An 18,085-nucleotide genomic window follows, 5' to 3' on the forward strand; every position below is an offset into this window, starting at 1 on the left:
AGAAAATCAGGTAGTAGGAAAGGCCAGTACTCGCTCTTCAATCAAACAGTCCCAAGATTCTAGTCTACATCAGAAAACAGGGAAGTACTTGTTGGAGAACTGCATCTTTTATGTTGGAGAGTGGATAGGGACATCACTTATTCTCCAGTTTTTGTGCCAAAGAAGCAGAATGCTTGCATCTGTTTTGAACGAGAAAGTGGACATTTACTGCTCAATTGTTCAGGATCCTCTGGCTTTTACAGTGTATACGATGCTTCAGGAGTAGTTGAACCTGGCCATATATGTGTTTCACCCACTCTCTGTGACCTGTCAAATTCTCAAGTTCCAGTCTGCCCTCAATGGGAGGATTATTCTCACCTATCATAATGCCCTCAGAGGTAGTGGTTCATGCACCTTTGACCTTTACCAGAGGACAAAACCATCCTTTCAAGAAGACCAAATATTCTTAGATAGTTGCATTACTATTTGGTGACCTAAAGTCCCACCATGCTTTATCTGCGTGGGGAGACTTCACCATCTGTTCAGAACAAAAGAGTTTTCCAAATGCTTTAGACAGTCCATCATAGCACCCAAGAGAAAGTTCATGAATAACTTTTTATCAGTAACTGTGAAGTACTTACTACAGCTGGTGCTTCTTCTTCTTTGCCATCAGCTGTTTCCATTAATACAGCTGGTGTAAGTCAAGGTATTACATCCACTAACATGAGTTAAAACATCAAGTTCCCGATCGTGAAAAATTTTCAGTCCCATAAGGTACAGGTCTATGCTGTCTTCCATTCGCCCACATGTCAGATTGTATTTAGCCAATATTTTAGTGTTTAAAGACACAATCAGGCCCTATAACATTGAGATGCAGAGTGTTGGAAAGAAAGTCTAGTGGAATGCAAGTACAGTATATATCTACATTTTCTGAGGATAACCCCCTTTGAACTGCTGGAGTTAACCTCAGGTATAACGGTCAATACATAGTTCTTACTAATGTTAGCCTCTGCTAAAAAGTTAATTGAGTAGGAGGCCCTTTCAGTTGAGGTGGAGTTTTCAGAGGAACCAGCAGTCCTGTCTTAGCTTCTTGAGTTCTGGACTAAGAATGACCTCGTCATGAAGGCCTTGACCAGACAAGTATTACAGGCCAGGACCCAGCAAAATTTTTCTTATGTCTAGTGAGAGCCATGAGGATCTATCTTATGAAGAGGACAGATCTGGGGTTCAGCCATAAATCTGTGTTATTGGGTAAGGTGTCCTTCTAGACCTTTGTCGAAGAATGCCATGTTATAATTTCTTTAGTCAATGGTCACTGATGATTAGAGTTAAATACTTACAAAGCTTAAGGTGCATAGTCACTTCCTTGAATTTCGCCTGAAATTTGTCCTTGGATCGTGTGTTGAAAAGCAACCCAGTGGAGAAGCACCACAGTCTTTGCTATGCTTTATCTATGTAAGGTTTGGGCAAAGTTTGTGGATGATTGGTCACTAGGACCAGCAGTAGCAGTGGGAATCGTACTTAGTTTAGGTTTAGAAAGAATTTTACTTTAGTTTTAGGTGTCTCTAGTAGGTTTAGGGACTAGTCAAGTAGATTTGGTTTTGGTATGATGCCACTTTTGTTAACAGTATAGAGTGATGAAAGCACTGTTGGAGAAGCTTCCCATGACTTGAGAGGTCTGGAATATTTCTAGCACACAGGTAAGACCCATACTCTTATGGTATAACTAGGGAATAGTCTTTTTTGAACAAAAAGTTGGGCATCATTGTCTCCCTTCATTGATACTGGGGTAGGCATCAATGAACTTCTTAATTGAAAATCCTCCCAAACAATTTTTGAATAAGAATTATCCTGTGTTTACTAAAGTTCAATAGCATTATGGAAAACAGATTATAATAAACTGTACACTCCCAGTTGAAAGTTATAGACAGGAACAAGGGCAGTCATGCTCTCACTGGGCAACTGTTTAGGAACCTGTGTTTGAGGAGGGCTATGCAATAGCAATTGTACCAATGGGGTGGGGGTGGGGGAACTGTAGAAATCTTAGCTTTAAATTTTAGGCGTCAAAGCTATTGTCTCGAGATGGTATTGAAATTACTAATTTCAGTCTAAATATTTTTACTATGCAATAATAGGTTAAAATACCCTACAAAATTTGGCACTCCTAGTTTTCATTGTTTTTCATCTATAGATAAATGGGTTTGCTATATACCATATGTATAAAGTAGGTCTATTCTAAACTAGTCAATAATTTATTGATTACCAGAGAGATAAGATTAAAAAGCCATTAGTTGATGAATACTGTACTTTGATTCAATGTAATGTTGCACAGAAATTGTGTTATGGGACTTGAAGAAACAAAGGAAAGTATCAAAGGTACCTTAATACTTTGCAGATATGACACATAAGTTTTTCAGGAGAAACATGACACCTGTAAGATAGATTGACAAACCTTTTTTTTACTGTATGTAAATTTGCTGCTTTTGGGTTATTGATAAATTACAATACACACGGTAATGTATTTCAGTAGAAATGTATCTTTAGCATCAATAGAGGTGTATGTAATTTAGAATTTTATGGTAATTGTAACAAGTTTTTCCATTTTGTTACAGTTAAATTAATATTGCAAGAATAGATAGCGTTAAATACATATAATGTTGACTTATTATGCCTAGTACAATGATTCTGTATAAATATTGAAAACTATTATGAGGAAAAGTTCCCTTTTGTTGTTCCATGAAAATGTAAAAAAAGAATTGTTCTATTGAATTCCAGTTTAATTGTAAAACTAAAATTATTGTTCATCCTTTACTCTTTCCAAATGGACGGCGAAGATTCTTATAATCTTTCTTATTATTTTATTAGTTGAAGAATTAACCTTTTAAGAATCTATTTCATTAGCATCTACGGTCATACAGTTATGTACAAATTGATATGTTTGTTAGTTTTATTTTGTTTGATATTAATTTGATGTAATGGATAAACAGTGGAAATATAATCTATGGATTTTTCTGTTATAAAAAACTGGAATTTTGCTCTCTTTCCTTGTCATGTGTGATTCATAGATACTTTCTCAGGTTTATTTAGATGACAACAATGTATGTTATTTTATATTTCTTAGACGTGACTTGTCCGCAGAATTGATCAAGAAGACATTTTACTTCCAAGTGAAGTCTACTCGAACATTTTGAATATTTAAATATCTTTATTTACTAGTGTCCTCTCTCATGCTTAAACAGAGGTTGATACCTAAATAAGCATCGATAGTTTTCAACTAACATTTCAGGTCATTGCCGACTTTGACCGCACACTGTCCCGGGTCTGGCATGAGGGAGATATGTGTGAAACATGTCATGGTGAGTGAGACACATTGGGTTCTATATGCCTCCTATTCTGTCTGCTCACAAAGCTTAGCATTAGTTCATTATTACTTTTTTTTATGATATGTTTCTCAAGCATTTCTTGGTTATATAGAAGGCTGATTCAATATTTTACAGTTATGTTTGAAGTGAATATGATTGTTATAAAGGCAGTACTTTTTATGTAACAGAATGCCAACTTTTTTTTTTTTTTTTGTGGAAAGTGGAGGCTTGATATGAATTTAAACCACCATAATTTCACTTCAATTACTTCAAAGTATTTTTTTTTCAGTATTAATTCAGAAATATATTGCATGGTAAGCTTATGTACATTTTTATTTATGTTATCATTATTTATTGGTTTTCAAGTACAGTAGTTGTTTGTTGTTTACATTTACAGATTTTGTAATACTTTGCACTCTTGGTGATATTAAGTGGTTAGCATGGACATTGGTATTTAGCCTCATTATTTTTACCAGTACAGTAGTTCAGCACAGAATATATAGATATTAGGCTGAACCTTATTTCTTGTATACTTATGTACATGAAAATTTTATTTGCAAAGGAAATCTCATTTTAGCTTTATATTACCTTAATGTTAGAAGTTCCTTTTTAAACAGTTTTTTTATTTTATCACACATTACCAATTTTTATTGGAAAGTAAATGTACATTCTTTTGTTTCCTTTTTTAGGAACATCTGTTTGTGATATTTCTTCAACTATACTGGATTAAGATTTTGCTTTGATTATGTTTTTTAATGATAGTTTTGTCACTGGTAATCATTTTCCATCCTCTAAATTATCTGAATTTTTTTGTACAGTATATGAAGATTCAACAGTTTTTGGTCTTTTGATTAATTTGTGAAACCTGGTTTTGGCAGAGTATTTAAGATCATTGTGCTAGCTGTTTTGGGTACCACCTACTGATTGCTTCTTTTTTGTTTGCTTATGGTAACATCAAGCTATTACTGCTTTTTGCAATTCTAACTCAAGCCATTGTATTTGGAAAATGATACTTTTGGTAGCCTTACATTTCTTTTACTGAATATTTCTCTTTCATCTTTAGGTATATTTATATAGTGTTTTTGTTCTTACGAATACAAATCCTCGTCCTTTATATAGGAGTATTTCAGCTTCCGCTGACTTGGCTGGGAGAAAAATGTGCATCTAGTGTGGTGGAGTAGTGGGATTGTGAAGAAGGGTGGGAGATAGGGCCATTATCCCATAGGGCTTAACTCTCCATTCTAGTCCCAGCCGTGTCTTTGACCAGACGGCCACTTCCACTATCCAAGCTGACCCTTGTTTGGTGTTCTTCTGTGCTCTCTCTCTTTGTGCTTTCTCTTACAGTTTTTTGGGTGTTTGCTTTTGTGTCTTGTTCATGGAGCAATCACATGTGATGCACAAGTGCTCTGGCTGTAACGATCAATGCTACAGCACGTTTGAGTCGCCATGAGGTTGACTCTCATTTGGACTGCTCTCCTTGCAGATGCCAACAGTGTTCCTTCTCGCTCACATGCCTGGATTGTAAAGACTGGCCAGAGGATCAATGGGCATGCTGTAACAGTAGGATGAAAAAGAAATTGAAGAGGAATTTGACCTCCAAAATTGCAGTGGGTACTGCTGACCCACTTCCTTTATCACCAGGATTAGGATCTATATATGTCTCTTCCCTACTTTCTAAGGTGGAGGGCTCAGGTTTGGCTACTAGTCCCCCATGCCCACATGTGATGGTCAAGGTGAAGTAACCAGAGGATTCTTGTTGATTACAGGGCCCTCCTTTGCTTCCCAAGTTTGACCTTCATTGTGAAGAGAGGCGCTCAAGTTAGTCTGGTCGTCCTTCAGCCTCCATGGCTTTCCTACTTCCAAGTCCTTCCGGGATCTAATCTGTTTGGACATTTTGGGAGTGGAGATGTTGTCTGGAGGTGTGCCTGCCTCCAGGAGTGTGGAGTTCAAGGACAAGGCTCCTGAAAGAAGCATTGAGAACAAAAGTGGTTCTCCAAGGAGGAAGAGGATTCCCTGAGCTCATCCGTACTTGGGGTCATTTGCCACTTCTGGGAGACGCAGACGACTATGACCTCAGCTTCTCAGGCAATGCAGATTGGTGCCAACCCCTCCTTCAGTCCTTCAGAAATCCAGTTACCCCACTCACCCTAAGCATCCCCTGCTCTCACCTAAGACGACCCACCAGTTTTCGAGGACAACAGAGAGCATGCATCCCCACTTCATTGCCAGGCACGTGTACACGCTGATTTTCTTCTTCGGACAAATCAGACAGCCGTTCCCTTCACTCATCACCTCTTCCCAGTAGGAGGGATCGTACTTTAGGTAGATGAGCAAGTCATTGTGAGAAGGACAAGAGGTGGTCCAGTTCCAGTGCAAGGACCTCGACTGAAGAGCCCCTGCACAAGAAGGAGACACACAGTAACCAAGATCAGTCCCTCCTCTAGGCGTGATCACGAGCGGGGTCAACGAACTGGAGCGGAGAAGATGACATCACGCGCCAGAAAAGTGAGCGTCCACTGGCGACGGCAAGAGGAGTGCTACCTCGATGAGACAAGAGGCTTCTCTCTGAGTGGCCGATGCTGTCAGAGTTCATCTTCATTGTGACGAATAACCTGGGAAAGCTTGTATATCTCAGTGGGGTCAGGAAAGAGAGACTTGAATTATTGTTGAGACTAGACCTACTATATTGGCATCACTTGAAAAGGTAATACAACAAGCTCCCATCCCTGTCTCTTCATGTATGGAGACTATCCAGTTCCTTCTAGGAAAGAAGGGGTTTTCAAGAGGAAGAGGAAGAGTAAGAGAGAGCAGGTCAGGCTACCTGAGGTAATCCTCCACAGCAGTCTATGAAGTCAAGTGGGCAGTCTTCTGTGCGTGGTTTTGGGGCAAGTATGCCGCTTCAGTCTGCACATTCATGTTTGCTATAACAAACTTCCTGGTGTTTCTCTGGAAGAACGAAAGATTGTCAATGCCAGCAATGAAAGGTTATCAGGCCATTCTAGGCCAGGTCTTCTATCTAAAGGGACTTGACCTTCCCGTCCTCAGAGAGATCTCCGTGCTTATGAAAAGTTTTGAATAATCTTGTCCTCCCAGGCAGGTATGACTTTTGGAATGAGATGTTAGAAAATTTCTGTTGTTCCTCGTGAAGGCCCCCTTCCAGCCCCTATGGGAAGCATTGGACACGGACCTAACCTTCAAGGTTATTTTTCTCCTAGTATTGGTAATGGACAAGAGAGTCGCTGAGCTTTACAGGATCTTGTACTTGGTCTCACACTCCGAAAGTTGGAAGAAGATGAATTTTAAGTTTGTTGCAGAATTATTTACCAAAACACACAACCCTACAGTGAGGGACAAACAATTTGACTCTTTGTCAATCTCCTCCCTCATCTCCATTTCTGATTCACTAGATAGGCCTAATCATTAGGAGATACCTGAAACAAACAGCATGCTGCAGGCCAGCCATGCAGAACTTGTTTGTAGCCACAGGGGTGGGAAAGAAGAAAATCAGTCTGAATACTATCTCGTCTTCGTTACGATAACGATCGTAAGAGACTATGCTGGACATTGGCCTAATCCTGCTATATTCCTCACACTCTTGCTACTCCACCACACAGGATGCTTATTTTTCTTCCATCCCGGTTCAGCGGAAGCCGAGTACTCCTAATTAAAAGGACTCAGGTTTCTGTACAGTAGTTAGGAAAATGCAAATGACAGAAATTAGGGGTATTCCACTTATAATGTAGGTTACAAATCGCCTATTCATTTTTATTTCCTTAAGAAATACCCATTTTTCATGATCATGCACTTTTCTCAGAACTGGTTATTGTTTTTATGTTTCTTGTTCTGTTTCGAATCATATTGGCATAATGTAGTATGAAGATAGATGAGCTTCCATGTGAGCCGGCTTCCAATATTGTATCTATAGGAAGGCTACTGTTAGTAGTTAATAATGTAAATATTGCTTATAACTTATGTACAGTAGATCCATTTCTGTTGCAATAAAACTTACACAATAGGAAAAGTTTATTGAATATGTGTAATGATGAAGCCATTTTGACTAACTATCCTTATTGCCACTCAAGCACAATGTATGAAGTCACTTGTATAATGAAAAATTGCTCTGTAGTAAGGGATTTGCAAGACAAAAAACATCCTACTAAGTACCCAACTCAATTTATCCTATTTATTCGGCTTTATGTGTGACTATGAAAGAAATTAAGACTAGGAGTAGGCTTAAAGTGATTGAAATATTGTACAGTAATCATAAAAGGCTAAGACCCTTCATATAATTATCATTACATAGTCAAGCTCTCCGACATGTGGAAGAGTGAAGAAGGAATGTGAAGCTCTGCTTTGTGTGAATCTCTTTCCCTGACTAAAGAATAGTCAAAACTCTTGGTTTATTAAATCCAGTGAGTATGGAAGAGTAGTTGCATGGCTATGCCAATATCGAAAAGATTGCCTTTCTATTGCTCGACATTTATTCAAGAATAGGGGGGTGGTCGGAGGCTCCAGTCACAGGAGGAGACTGAAGGGTTTTCCCCAAGTTTGTAAGAAAAATCGGTCTTGGGGAGGAAGGAGGCCATCTCTGCCTAGACCAGGTTATTTCATTTATCAATACAGTAGTGCATATAAATTGAAAATGCCAAAAAGAAAACAAAAGGGCTAATGAATGTGGGATGTTCAGTTATCAATCATATTCTTCAAGTGGGTTAATTCCCCCCCCCAGATAACTTGTTAATGTGAGTTAATTATAGGTTCAAGGCATAAAATTGTTCCACACCCCCTTGCTTAATATAATTGAGGTTAGTGTCTAAATGCTTATTTAATAAAATGTTAGCCTACTAGGCTTAAGTGTCCTCATGTTTCCATTTTATTTCAGCATAAAAGATGCTGTGACAGATTCAATAAGAGCCTAAATCCATATATCTTTCTTATACTGTACTCGGTATATGCTTATGCAGGCTGATACACTGGCCTTAGCACTAAGTATGTGCAGTGCAGGCTGATGCACTGGCCCTAGAGCAAGGAAGACAATATTTTTGGGGGGTATTTTCTTGTCTTATTGGATTCCCTATTCTAGCCTTCCAAAGGAAAGTTCTTGGGAGACCCCATAGCATATTAACCACAAAGATCAAGTTTAACGGACTAATAACTATGTCAAGACCATATATTACAAATCCTTCCGGTTTAAAAACTGCATATATACAGTACCTAAATGACCAAAAAACTTAATGTTGATCCATGATATTCATTATTTTGCATATGAAATAACCACACCACCACGAATCCTAACATACCAAATTATGCGATTAGGTCAGACAACAGAACATCTATTGATATCAAAGACATTTAAAGATAGAGAGGTTTTACTGATATGTCAAAGGAATGAGCATACAGAACTTTGATCCTACAAAAACAACCAGGATTCTTACAAACAATATACTGTACAGTTATTAACAAAAGAGGGCTATAGTTTAGTCATCAACAAATAACCAATGCTAAGCAACTTCTGTAAGTAGAATGTATTGATGTAGGTTTCTCTTATCCGTTCTAACTGAATAACAATAGACAAGTCTTCAATGGTAAGGTTCTTTGTCTTTCTGCATTTTCACCACCTCATGAGCAGCCTGTTTAATCTTATCAACTTGAAGGTTAAATCTTTCCTGCTACCAGGGGTCTAGGAGTGTGACTCATTAGTTGCGTTGGTAATAAAGAGACAGACTATTATTCCTAAGCTAACTTACATGAAATTATTATGCTTTTTTAGTGGCATTGAATTGCCTCCTCATACATCTATCCAATGGCATGAAGTACCATATCATGATCGAGTAACTTCAGACCTATTCTTACTCCTCTCTGTTTGCCTATTGCCTCCTTGATTTATATATGCAGAGTTAAGAATTCTTCAGTCATGTTTCCTTGTTATCAAATTCTTTCATAAATATTATCCTGTGCTTACATCACAGCTATCCTGTGAATAAAGCATTAATGAGGACTAATATTTCTTAAGTGATGGTAAATATTTGGAAAGGATAGCACTGTGTAAAGTACCAAATTGTTTTCAATATTTCAAGGAATCTTTTTGTTGCTAACAAATTCACGTTCAAATGGATGTCTTTTGTTTTGCTTTTGCATATTTTTTTTATAAACAGTGTTATTACTGCACTGAATATGTTTTTATAAAAGTGAAAGAGAATTGTAGCTCAATAAGACTACTATACTCAATGTGGAAGGTTCTTTCAAATACAAGAGCATGTCCACTGTCTGCAGATCTACCATTTTGCTGACAGAATCCACAATTCTTAGTAAATAATGTTTAGCAACAAAAGAAGTGATGTTGATAATAAGTAGTTCAGTATACGGATTCTAGTGTCCCATTGTTCTATGCTGAAAATTTTTTTTTACAGTGTGGTTTGCAATGATCAAGAATGATAATTTCTAGGACCCTCCCCTGGCATTTGTATTTCTTAGAGAAGCTGTTAAATGTTGTCTACCCAAAAATATAAAATATTCTCATTTCTTTTTGCTTTGATAGTATTGCCCTTCTAGTGGAGTATTGTTATTACAATATATTGCAGTGTATGGGAATAAGAGTGCTAATGTATCCTATTACAGTGTGGTTTTATCTGTCTTCTCATAGATTCTATGTTTAACAGACATGTGTCTACTGCAAATCCATTTTTTTTTTTTTTTTTTTGCATTTCAAGTGGTTATATAGCAGTAGATTAATATGGAATGTTTTCTGCTGGATTTTCTATGCATTCTTGTGTGAATTGTTAAAGGGATATATTGCTGATTAATAGAGATCCTAATTCTCTTGTATCGCATGTTGAGGGTAGCAGTGTGATTTGAATAATTGTTGTGATAAGTATGGTGACTTACCAGTCCCTCTTATCGAGCAATATATTCAGATTGTGGCTGACACCTTGCATGAGAAAGACTCCAAATGAAAAAGAAAAGTAACTTCAATTCTGGGGAAAATCCAGAGAAGGCTAGACTAGTGAACTACAGTGGGAACAGTAATTATTATGCCACTCAGGCTATTACCGAGCTTTCTAGGATTGCTAGTAGTGAGCTTCTTTAGCTTTTTACTCAGTTTGCTATGTTTGTGCAAGAATAGGCTAGTTCGCCTAAGGCTGAAGGCAGTGATTAAAGACTAACCTGCCCCATCCCAAACCCAGGCTACCCCTCGAGTCAATAAGGGTTCTGATGGTATGCCACACACAAAGTCAGTACAGTAGTATCCTCACAAACCTCTCTCTCTCAAATTACTTTAGATCCCTCTATTGTGAAACCTTCGCCTTTCTGTGATCCAGTCGGTTCTATATGCCCACCGAACATTAAATTTTCACTGAAAGGCATAACCCTCCCCCATATTGTGTCATCAGTTTTTTGTTTTTTAATCATATAGTAAAACCAACATACTGTACTTTACTACCAATTGTAAAAGGTATTATACAGAAGATAATGTATACTGAGAATGGCAGTTTATATTGAATTAAATGTTAAATTTCCTGCTCTGGAGTACATAATTTTTACAAACCAGGGAATAACTAGGACTAAAAACCATAATTGAATGTTAGTTTGCTAATTCTCAAATTGAGAGAGAAGTGATAAGATAAAAGAACAGTTTTCTACAGTACTTTGAACATTAACTGCATTCAGACCAGATAAGGGAAAACGGTTAGATGTGAGCATGTGACACCTTTTGCAGTAAGTCCCTTCTGCAGTGACTTCTACTTATGGTGCTTTACTTCTATAATTTAATAATAAACTGATATTTATGTGAAATAATGCCATTCTATTTGTGTATATATGCAAGATTAGACATTGGTGCATGTTTGACAGAAAGCCAGGAATATGCCATAAACATAAAAGCTTCAAGGCAAAGAAATAACTTGCAGCATGCACATTTAATAGTCTTCTTATAATTAAGACTATTTAGGGAAGCACTGAGGGTAATTGCATGAATAATCCACCACAAGTCTTATGAGCAAGTCTTAGATTAATCTGAGATGATTTTAACCTAAACTAAGGCTTATTTAAGATGCACTGGTAAAGGGGTATTCTCATCTACTGTACCTATTAAAGATAATGAAGGCTCTTTCAAAGCAAAAATTTCATTTTGAATGTTTATGAAATACTACTTTAGCTTGTACTTCAACAGAGTTATATGTGTTTGAGTGATCAAGGGGAAACATGCTCTACCAAACATTAAAAATAATTCAAAAGGTTAAAGAATGCACAGCAAATTGAATTAGATTTCACATATATTAGAGTTGCAGAACAAGTGATAGTGGCTTCAGCTGAAGCTTCCATGGTGTCAGGGTTGTTGGGAGAACTGGTTCGGTCTGTAATTGGATTTTATGTATAGTATGATTACTAGCTAATCGTCTGTAGATGCTTTTCATCTGAATTTGTAAAAAGTGCTTTCGTTCTGCTTAACAGATTGATTAGATAACTAAAAATAAGGCATGACTTCATTTCTAAAATTTATTAAATAAAAGTTGAAACCTGTGGTGTCTATTTATTGCCGAGAGTGGAAATTGGTTCATTACCATTTTAGCTAATGGGAATAGTACCATTTTATTTTGTTTAAATTTTTGCTTTCAGTATTACATGCAATGTAGCTTAAGCCTCAGTTGTATTGTCAACTAGTTATTAAGTAGCCATAAGTGTTGTTAACATTTTATTCCACACAAAAGTAGAACTACGGCCACCTGTATAGTACAAGTGTTATAAAAATTTAAACTAAATAAAATTGTAGATTAAAGGGAAACTATAAGTACCATAAGACAATATGGATGATAAAATGCTTTTAATCTATTGGTTTCATATGGAGAAGTGTGTTTATGCTGTATTTACCACCTTCAGGGATCATGGACAACAGCTCTTTAATGCCTGCCTTCTACCGGGAAGAAGCAAATGCTCTTTTGAGCAAATATTATCCAATTGAGATAGATCCTCACATGACTGAAGAAGAGAAGATTCCTTACATGAAAGAGTGGTATGGCAAAATCCACAATCTGATTGTTAAATGCAAAGTTAGTCAAGGATCTTTGGCAGAGATGGTTGCTACTAGCAATGCAATGTTAAGGTAAGATTTTTTTCACAATTTTATTTTTGCATTTTATTATATGGAGCTGGCCCAAAGGATTCATTCTTAAGTAAAATAAGAATTAAATCAAGAAATCATTTTCATTAATTTAGGTTTCATGGCCCTCCCATGTGTTCCAATATGCTCTTAGTAATTTATCCAATAACTGCTATTCAAGATATTTGTCAGTCTTTTCTTTGCATCAGCAAATGAAATATTTTATCAATGATAATTGATAATCAGTAAGTGTAGAAAAGAAAAATTTTCTATTGTTTCCTTTTACTGTTTCATAGCATAACACAGCATCCTTTGAGATAGAATATAATTATTGAGCAAGAAAATTATTGCAGTTCTGGATGAAAGGGTTCATTTAGTATATTCCCTCAACTTTCCTCTAAGTGACATTGCTTATACTGTATCTACAAATCTCAAACTTTTCACACTTGGCAAAAGAGAAAATTCTTTACATACTCTTTGTGGATTGCTAATGAAGGACTTCCGCCAACACCCAATACTATAGTTTTGCCATACAATTGCTTAGCCAGTGTCTAGGTTCAGTACTACCTCGAATGTAAATTTTCTATTAAAATTGGAGTTTTCCATCTCAGGTTCCAAATTGTATTACTGAATTTTGTCTTGGATTTTATTATGTAGCTAGTAGCTACATGTATTTAAAGATCTTGTCATTATTCTGATTATTGTCGTCTGAATAATGGTAAGAAAAATAGGTTTTTTTTTTTCCAGTCCCGTTGGTTATCATTCAAGGGGAAATGAATTTGTCCCTTGGTGGGTTTTCAGTTTTCGTACTTATCTCTGCTTATTTAAGGCATAATATCCAGGTTTCTCATTTAATGTTAAGCATTTTTTCTGGACCTCCGGCCCCCGGAGTCTGACTTAACTCTGGTTGTCCAGGCTCTTGCTTGTACCCCTTTTGAGCCTTTGAGAAGGTTGTCAGACATAGCTCTAACTCTCAAGACTGACTTTTTGCTAGCCTTGGCATTGGAAGAGAGACTAGGAGAGTTACATGATCTTCCCCTTTTTAGTAACCCATACTGAGGGTTGGAAGGAGATTTTTTATAATTTTGTGCCCGAGTTTGCGTCTAAATCCGAGAACCCTTCAGTGCATGACCCCAGGTTTGAGACCTTCTCCATCCCCTCTCTACGAGAAGCGATGGGTGGCAATTGATAGATGCTTTTATGCCCCATAAGTGCACTGCAGTGCTAACTGAAGAGAACCCAACACATCAAGCTTAAGTGTCAGTGCCCCTCCATTAACCCTGGCAGAACCAAGAAATAGGTGTCAAGGGATGCTATCTCTTTCTAGCTTCATGAAATGAGCTGTAGTGCATATACCTTGACAAATGAGAGGGTCAAGGTACCAGCCAGGACCAGGGCTCACGAAATCGGTGGTATATGCCTTATCCTAACCTTAAAAAGGAATCTTGCAGTCAGCCAGGTCTTGAAGACTGGGGTTTGGAAATGCCAAACAACCTTCATGGCCTTTTACCTCCGGGAGTCTAGCCACAACTTCCTCGACACTTGCTTTTGCTCCTCTGGTGGCTGTTCAAGTAGTTGTGTAGCCAACACAGCTCCCACACAAGACAGGAAGTATCTTTTCTATGGTAACATGTATATTTGTCTGTAAAGAAAGGTAAAATAATGCTCTTATCCTTCACCTTTCCTTCCCCTTTCTCTTTAGGATAAAACATTCAAAGCTTTATTTGCTGAATAACTTAATTTTGTAAGTTACACCTCTGAGCTCTTTTCTTTAGAATCTACAGAAGAGGATGGGGAATGTTAATGGAGAATATACCAACCCATTGATCATCTTATGCCAAGTATATCATTCTGGACTGCTATCCCCTTGAGGGGAAGGGATCCCTCCTTTCACCAAGTACCAGGCCCTATCAGCCTATTTATTCATATGATGAAAAGATAAGGGGTTGCTGGAGTCATCTCCTCTCCTTTGCTCCTGTATGTGATCAGGCAGATTGACATTTCCAGGGAACAAAAAGAATCTACCAATTTGGTTCTAAGGGACTTCCAACCCACCAATTACCAAGTCTCCTTTGATTTAAGGTTGAAAAGTTTATACAGTACACATATAGGAACGAGAAAATTTGAAAGTACTGCAGTTCATATTTTTCCTAGCTATACAAATCTGACTCCTTTGAAAGTTAAACTTACTACCTCAACCACCCCTCTCGGTTCTGAGCCGAAGGTCAAGAGTGAAGAGTTTACGGCAGATGGATGGCGGTGCTACTCTCCTGTCGTTAAAAAATTTAATGGCCGTTCAAGTTCTGAAGATATTTCTCTGTTTTAAAAGACTCAGGTTTGTATAGCTAAGAACAATAGAAATTTTATTCAGGCTTTTGTATTTACTATTTCACTTAAGATTTTTATTTTTCTCTGTCTACAGGGAGGGAACAGAAGACCTTTGCAAGAAACTACATACTGTTAATGTTCCTGTACTAGTTTTTTCAGCAGGAATGGGAGATATCCTTGAGCAAGTGTTGAGACAATTCAATGTTTACACAGAAAATGTGAAAGTAGTTTCCAACTTCTTTCAGTATGATGAAGAGGTGAGTACGAATATATTTTTTTATTGAATAATATTCCCTTGAAGTGATTGTTTTTATGAATGCTTAAACTTAATTTGTTTATGCAACAAAAGTGCTAATTGTTATGATATCAAGAGTTAGGAAAAGACTACATTACTTTGTGTTTCTAAAAGGGATTATCATTAAACTTTATTTGGTTGATTAGTTTTTAATGTAATTTTATTCTAGAAAATAATGGCTTAATTTGATCGGAATTTTTACTAACAAGAAACACTAAAATTTTAAAATATAATTCCGTTATTTGTTCCTACCCAAATACAAATGTTTATTGCTTTAAAATAGGGATGTCTTCATGGTTGCTGGAACATCCATTGAATCTTTAACAAGGTAGTTGATTAACAACAAGGGAAGCAAAGGGTAAGTTCTGGGCAACTGCTAGTCACAAAATAGCATTTTCAATATTAATCTTACCCGGTGATCATGTAGCTGCAGCTCTGCTGCCCGACAGAAAAAACCTACGGGCGGGATACGCCAGCGATCGCTATACAGGTGGGGGTGTACAACAACAGCGCCATCTGTCGAGTAGGTACTCAGGTACTTCTTGTCAACAAGAATCAATTTTCTCTCTGTCGTGCCACCGGCAAGACCTACTTGATACGCTGTTGTTTCTGGAGTTGATTTTCACGCTATTTGGTGATGTATTCTCTCTAGTTATTAGCTTTCGCTGTACAGGAGTTATCATCAATACCTTATCAAGCTTTATTGATTAGATTTTGGATTATTTGTTGACGACTTGGATAGATTTTGGATTTCCCCCTTTGACTAATTCAAGATGTCTGACCCTACTCAAGTCCCCAAGTACAGGCAGTGTAGCGCTAGGGACTGTTCTAGGCGTCTTCCGAAGGCCTCTATCGATCCTCACACCGTTTGTTCCAATTGTAGGGGTAAAACCTGTCAATTGGAAGATCGATGTGAGGAATGCGCTGGGCTTTCGGAATTCGATTTTCAAGAATTCCTTAAGAATGCACGTAGGCTAGAGAAGGATAGGATCAGGAGGAGTTCTTCTCGCTCTTTTGATTTTTCCTCTCCCCATGCCCCTCAACCTATTCCTTCCCCTGTAGTGGTTACACCTGACCCTTCTACTAGCTCTCAGCAACCCTCGATGGCGGACATAATGCGTGCCATTCAGGCTCTTGGTGACCGAGTAGAGTCATTAGCGAATGACCGCAATCAACTCTTAGCCGACGTCAAAGAGTTGAAGGAGAAAAGTGCAGTGGGAAGTGTAGTGAGTGCAAGTGCTGTGAAAAGTGTCAGTGTTACGCATGAGGGTGCATCTGTTCGTGCCAATCGTCCTCCCAGTCCGGGACCTCTTGCAAGCTCCCAAGCCCAGGGGAGAAGCAATGTCGAAGGACCAAAGGGTTCGACAGGCCTTGATCAGCGTACAGATGTACCCTCAGCGGTTGTGGACGTATCTTGCAGAGATCGTCCCACCCACAAACAGACGAGTGAGCCCATTCATTCCTCGTCTGCGGAAGAAGTTTCTCGTCAGAAACGCTGGACCAAGGTCTCACGACCTCTCAAGCGCAAGGTCCCTTCCGAGCGAGTCCAACGGCCCAGGTGTAGCCACTGGGTCAGTTCGGACTCGCCGCAGTCTTCCGAAGACTGCACACCTCCCAAGAGAGGTAGAGTGGTTCCGCAGCAGGCAATCACTCCGTCTGTTGCTGCACCAACCGCTGTAGACCCTAAGTGGTCTTTGCTGCAGTCTATGCAGACTCAGCTAGCTTCCTTCATGCAGGAGTATCGTGCTGAGAAGGTTGAAGCTGCACCCGTTAACCCACAACCTGCCACGGTTGTGCGCTCAGCTGACACTGCGGCTGCCTGCTCCCACACTCCGGCTGTGAGAGCTCCACCACCGATGCGCAGTCGACCCTGCCAGACGCATGTTGACGTTAGCCGACGTGCGGCACCCTCCGTTGACATGCGTGAGCTACCGCATCAGCAGTGGGAAGGTGCTGTCAAGCTGCCGTGTTTTGACGCAATGCGGCAGTCTCCGCAACCCACGGCAGTCCCCACCACGCACCACCACTCCGCTTTTGTTGTTGCCAGCTCTCAGACTGACCAGCAGCGGCATGATGTTGGATCCAGTGCAGCTACGCATGCACCCGTGCTGCCGGATTCAGCCGTTCAGCTTTCTGCTCCTCCTTTGCCGCTTCCTCCTCAGCATTCGGATGAAGGAATCTCTGATGACGACGAAGCTGCTCATTTGGACGATCAACACTCCGACATAGATGAACCCAAGACTACGCCTCCCTCCTTAGACTTTAGGAAAGTCCTTGCTCTGTTTAGGGAGTTGTATCCGGACCAGTTTGTGTCTGCAGCCCCACGCTCACCTCCCTCTGAGTTCGCTTTAGGCATGCAGTCAGCAGCTCCTGCCTTTACGAAGCTCGTACTCGCGCGCTCATCCAAGAGAGCTTTAAGGGTACTGGGAGAGTGGTTGCAGGCCAAGAAGCAACTTGGGAAGACGTCCTTCATCTTCCCCCCCACCAAGCTTGCTTCCAAATCTAGCGTCTGGTATGCCACGGGAGAAGATCTCGGCTTGGGAGTTCCTGCCTCTGCCCAGGGCGACTTCTCAAGTCTGGTAGACTCTCCCCGCAGACTGGCTATGAGACGCTCCAAGATTTGCTGGACCTTTTCGGACATGGACCATCTTTTAAAGGGAGTTTTCCGTGCGTTTGAGATCTTCAACTTCCTGGACTGGTGTTTGGGAGCGTTGAGCAGAAAGACCTCCCCTTCGGATAAGGACTCTGCCATGCTCATCATGTCATGCATGGACAAAGCCATTCGGGATGGATCTGGCGAGCTTGCGGCTTCTTTCGTGTCTGGAGTTCTTAAGAAGCGAGATCACCTTTGCTCCTTCTTGTCGGCGGGGATCACACCATGTCAGAAGTCAGAGCTGATGTTTGCTCCGCTATCCAAGTGTCTCTTTCCTGAAGAGCTGATCAAGGGGATTGCCGCCTCGTTGATCCAGAAAGACACCCATGACCTGGTGGCGTCATCCGCACGTAAAGTCACAGCTTTACCTT

The 18,085-nt window shown here is 39.3% G+C and overlaps 1 protein-coding gene across 4 annotated transcripts in view; it reads left to right on the forward strand.

Annotated features, from left to right (window-relative positions):
• The window catches only part of cN-IIIB (cytosolic 5'-nucleotidase IIIB), a 123,506-nt gene that overhangs the window by 71,638 nt on the left and 33,783 nt on the right, over positions 1-18,085 (forward strand). For 3 of the 4 annotated variants that reach the window (XM_068375559.1, XM_068375560.1, XM_068375558.1), the window contains exons 5-6: positions 12,219-12,441; positions 14,861-15,023. In XM_068375559.1, coding sequence (XP_068231660.1) covers positions 12,219-12,441; positions 14,861-15,023 — 386 coding nt within the window. Of the gene's footprint in view, positions 1-3,265; positions 3,336-12,218; positions 12,442-14,860; positions 15,024-18,085 lie in introns of all 4 variants that reach the window. The other variant, XM_068375561.1, reaches the window with a different exon arrangement.

The sequence above is a fragment of the Palaemon carinicauda genome, chromosome 6 (assembly GCF_036898095.1).
Source record: "Palaemon carinicauda isolate YSFRI2023 chromosome 6, ASM3689809v2, whole genome shotgun sequence".
NCBI lineage: Eukaryota > Metazoa > Arthropoda > Malacostraca > Decapoda > Palaemonidae > Palaemon > Palaemon carinicauda.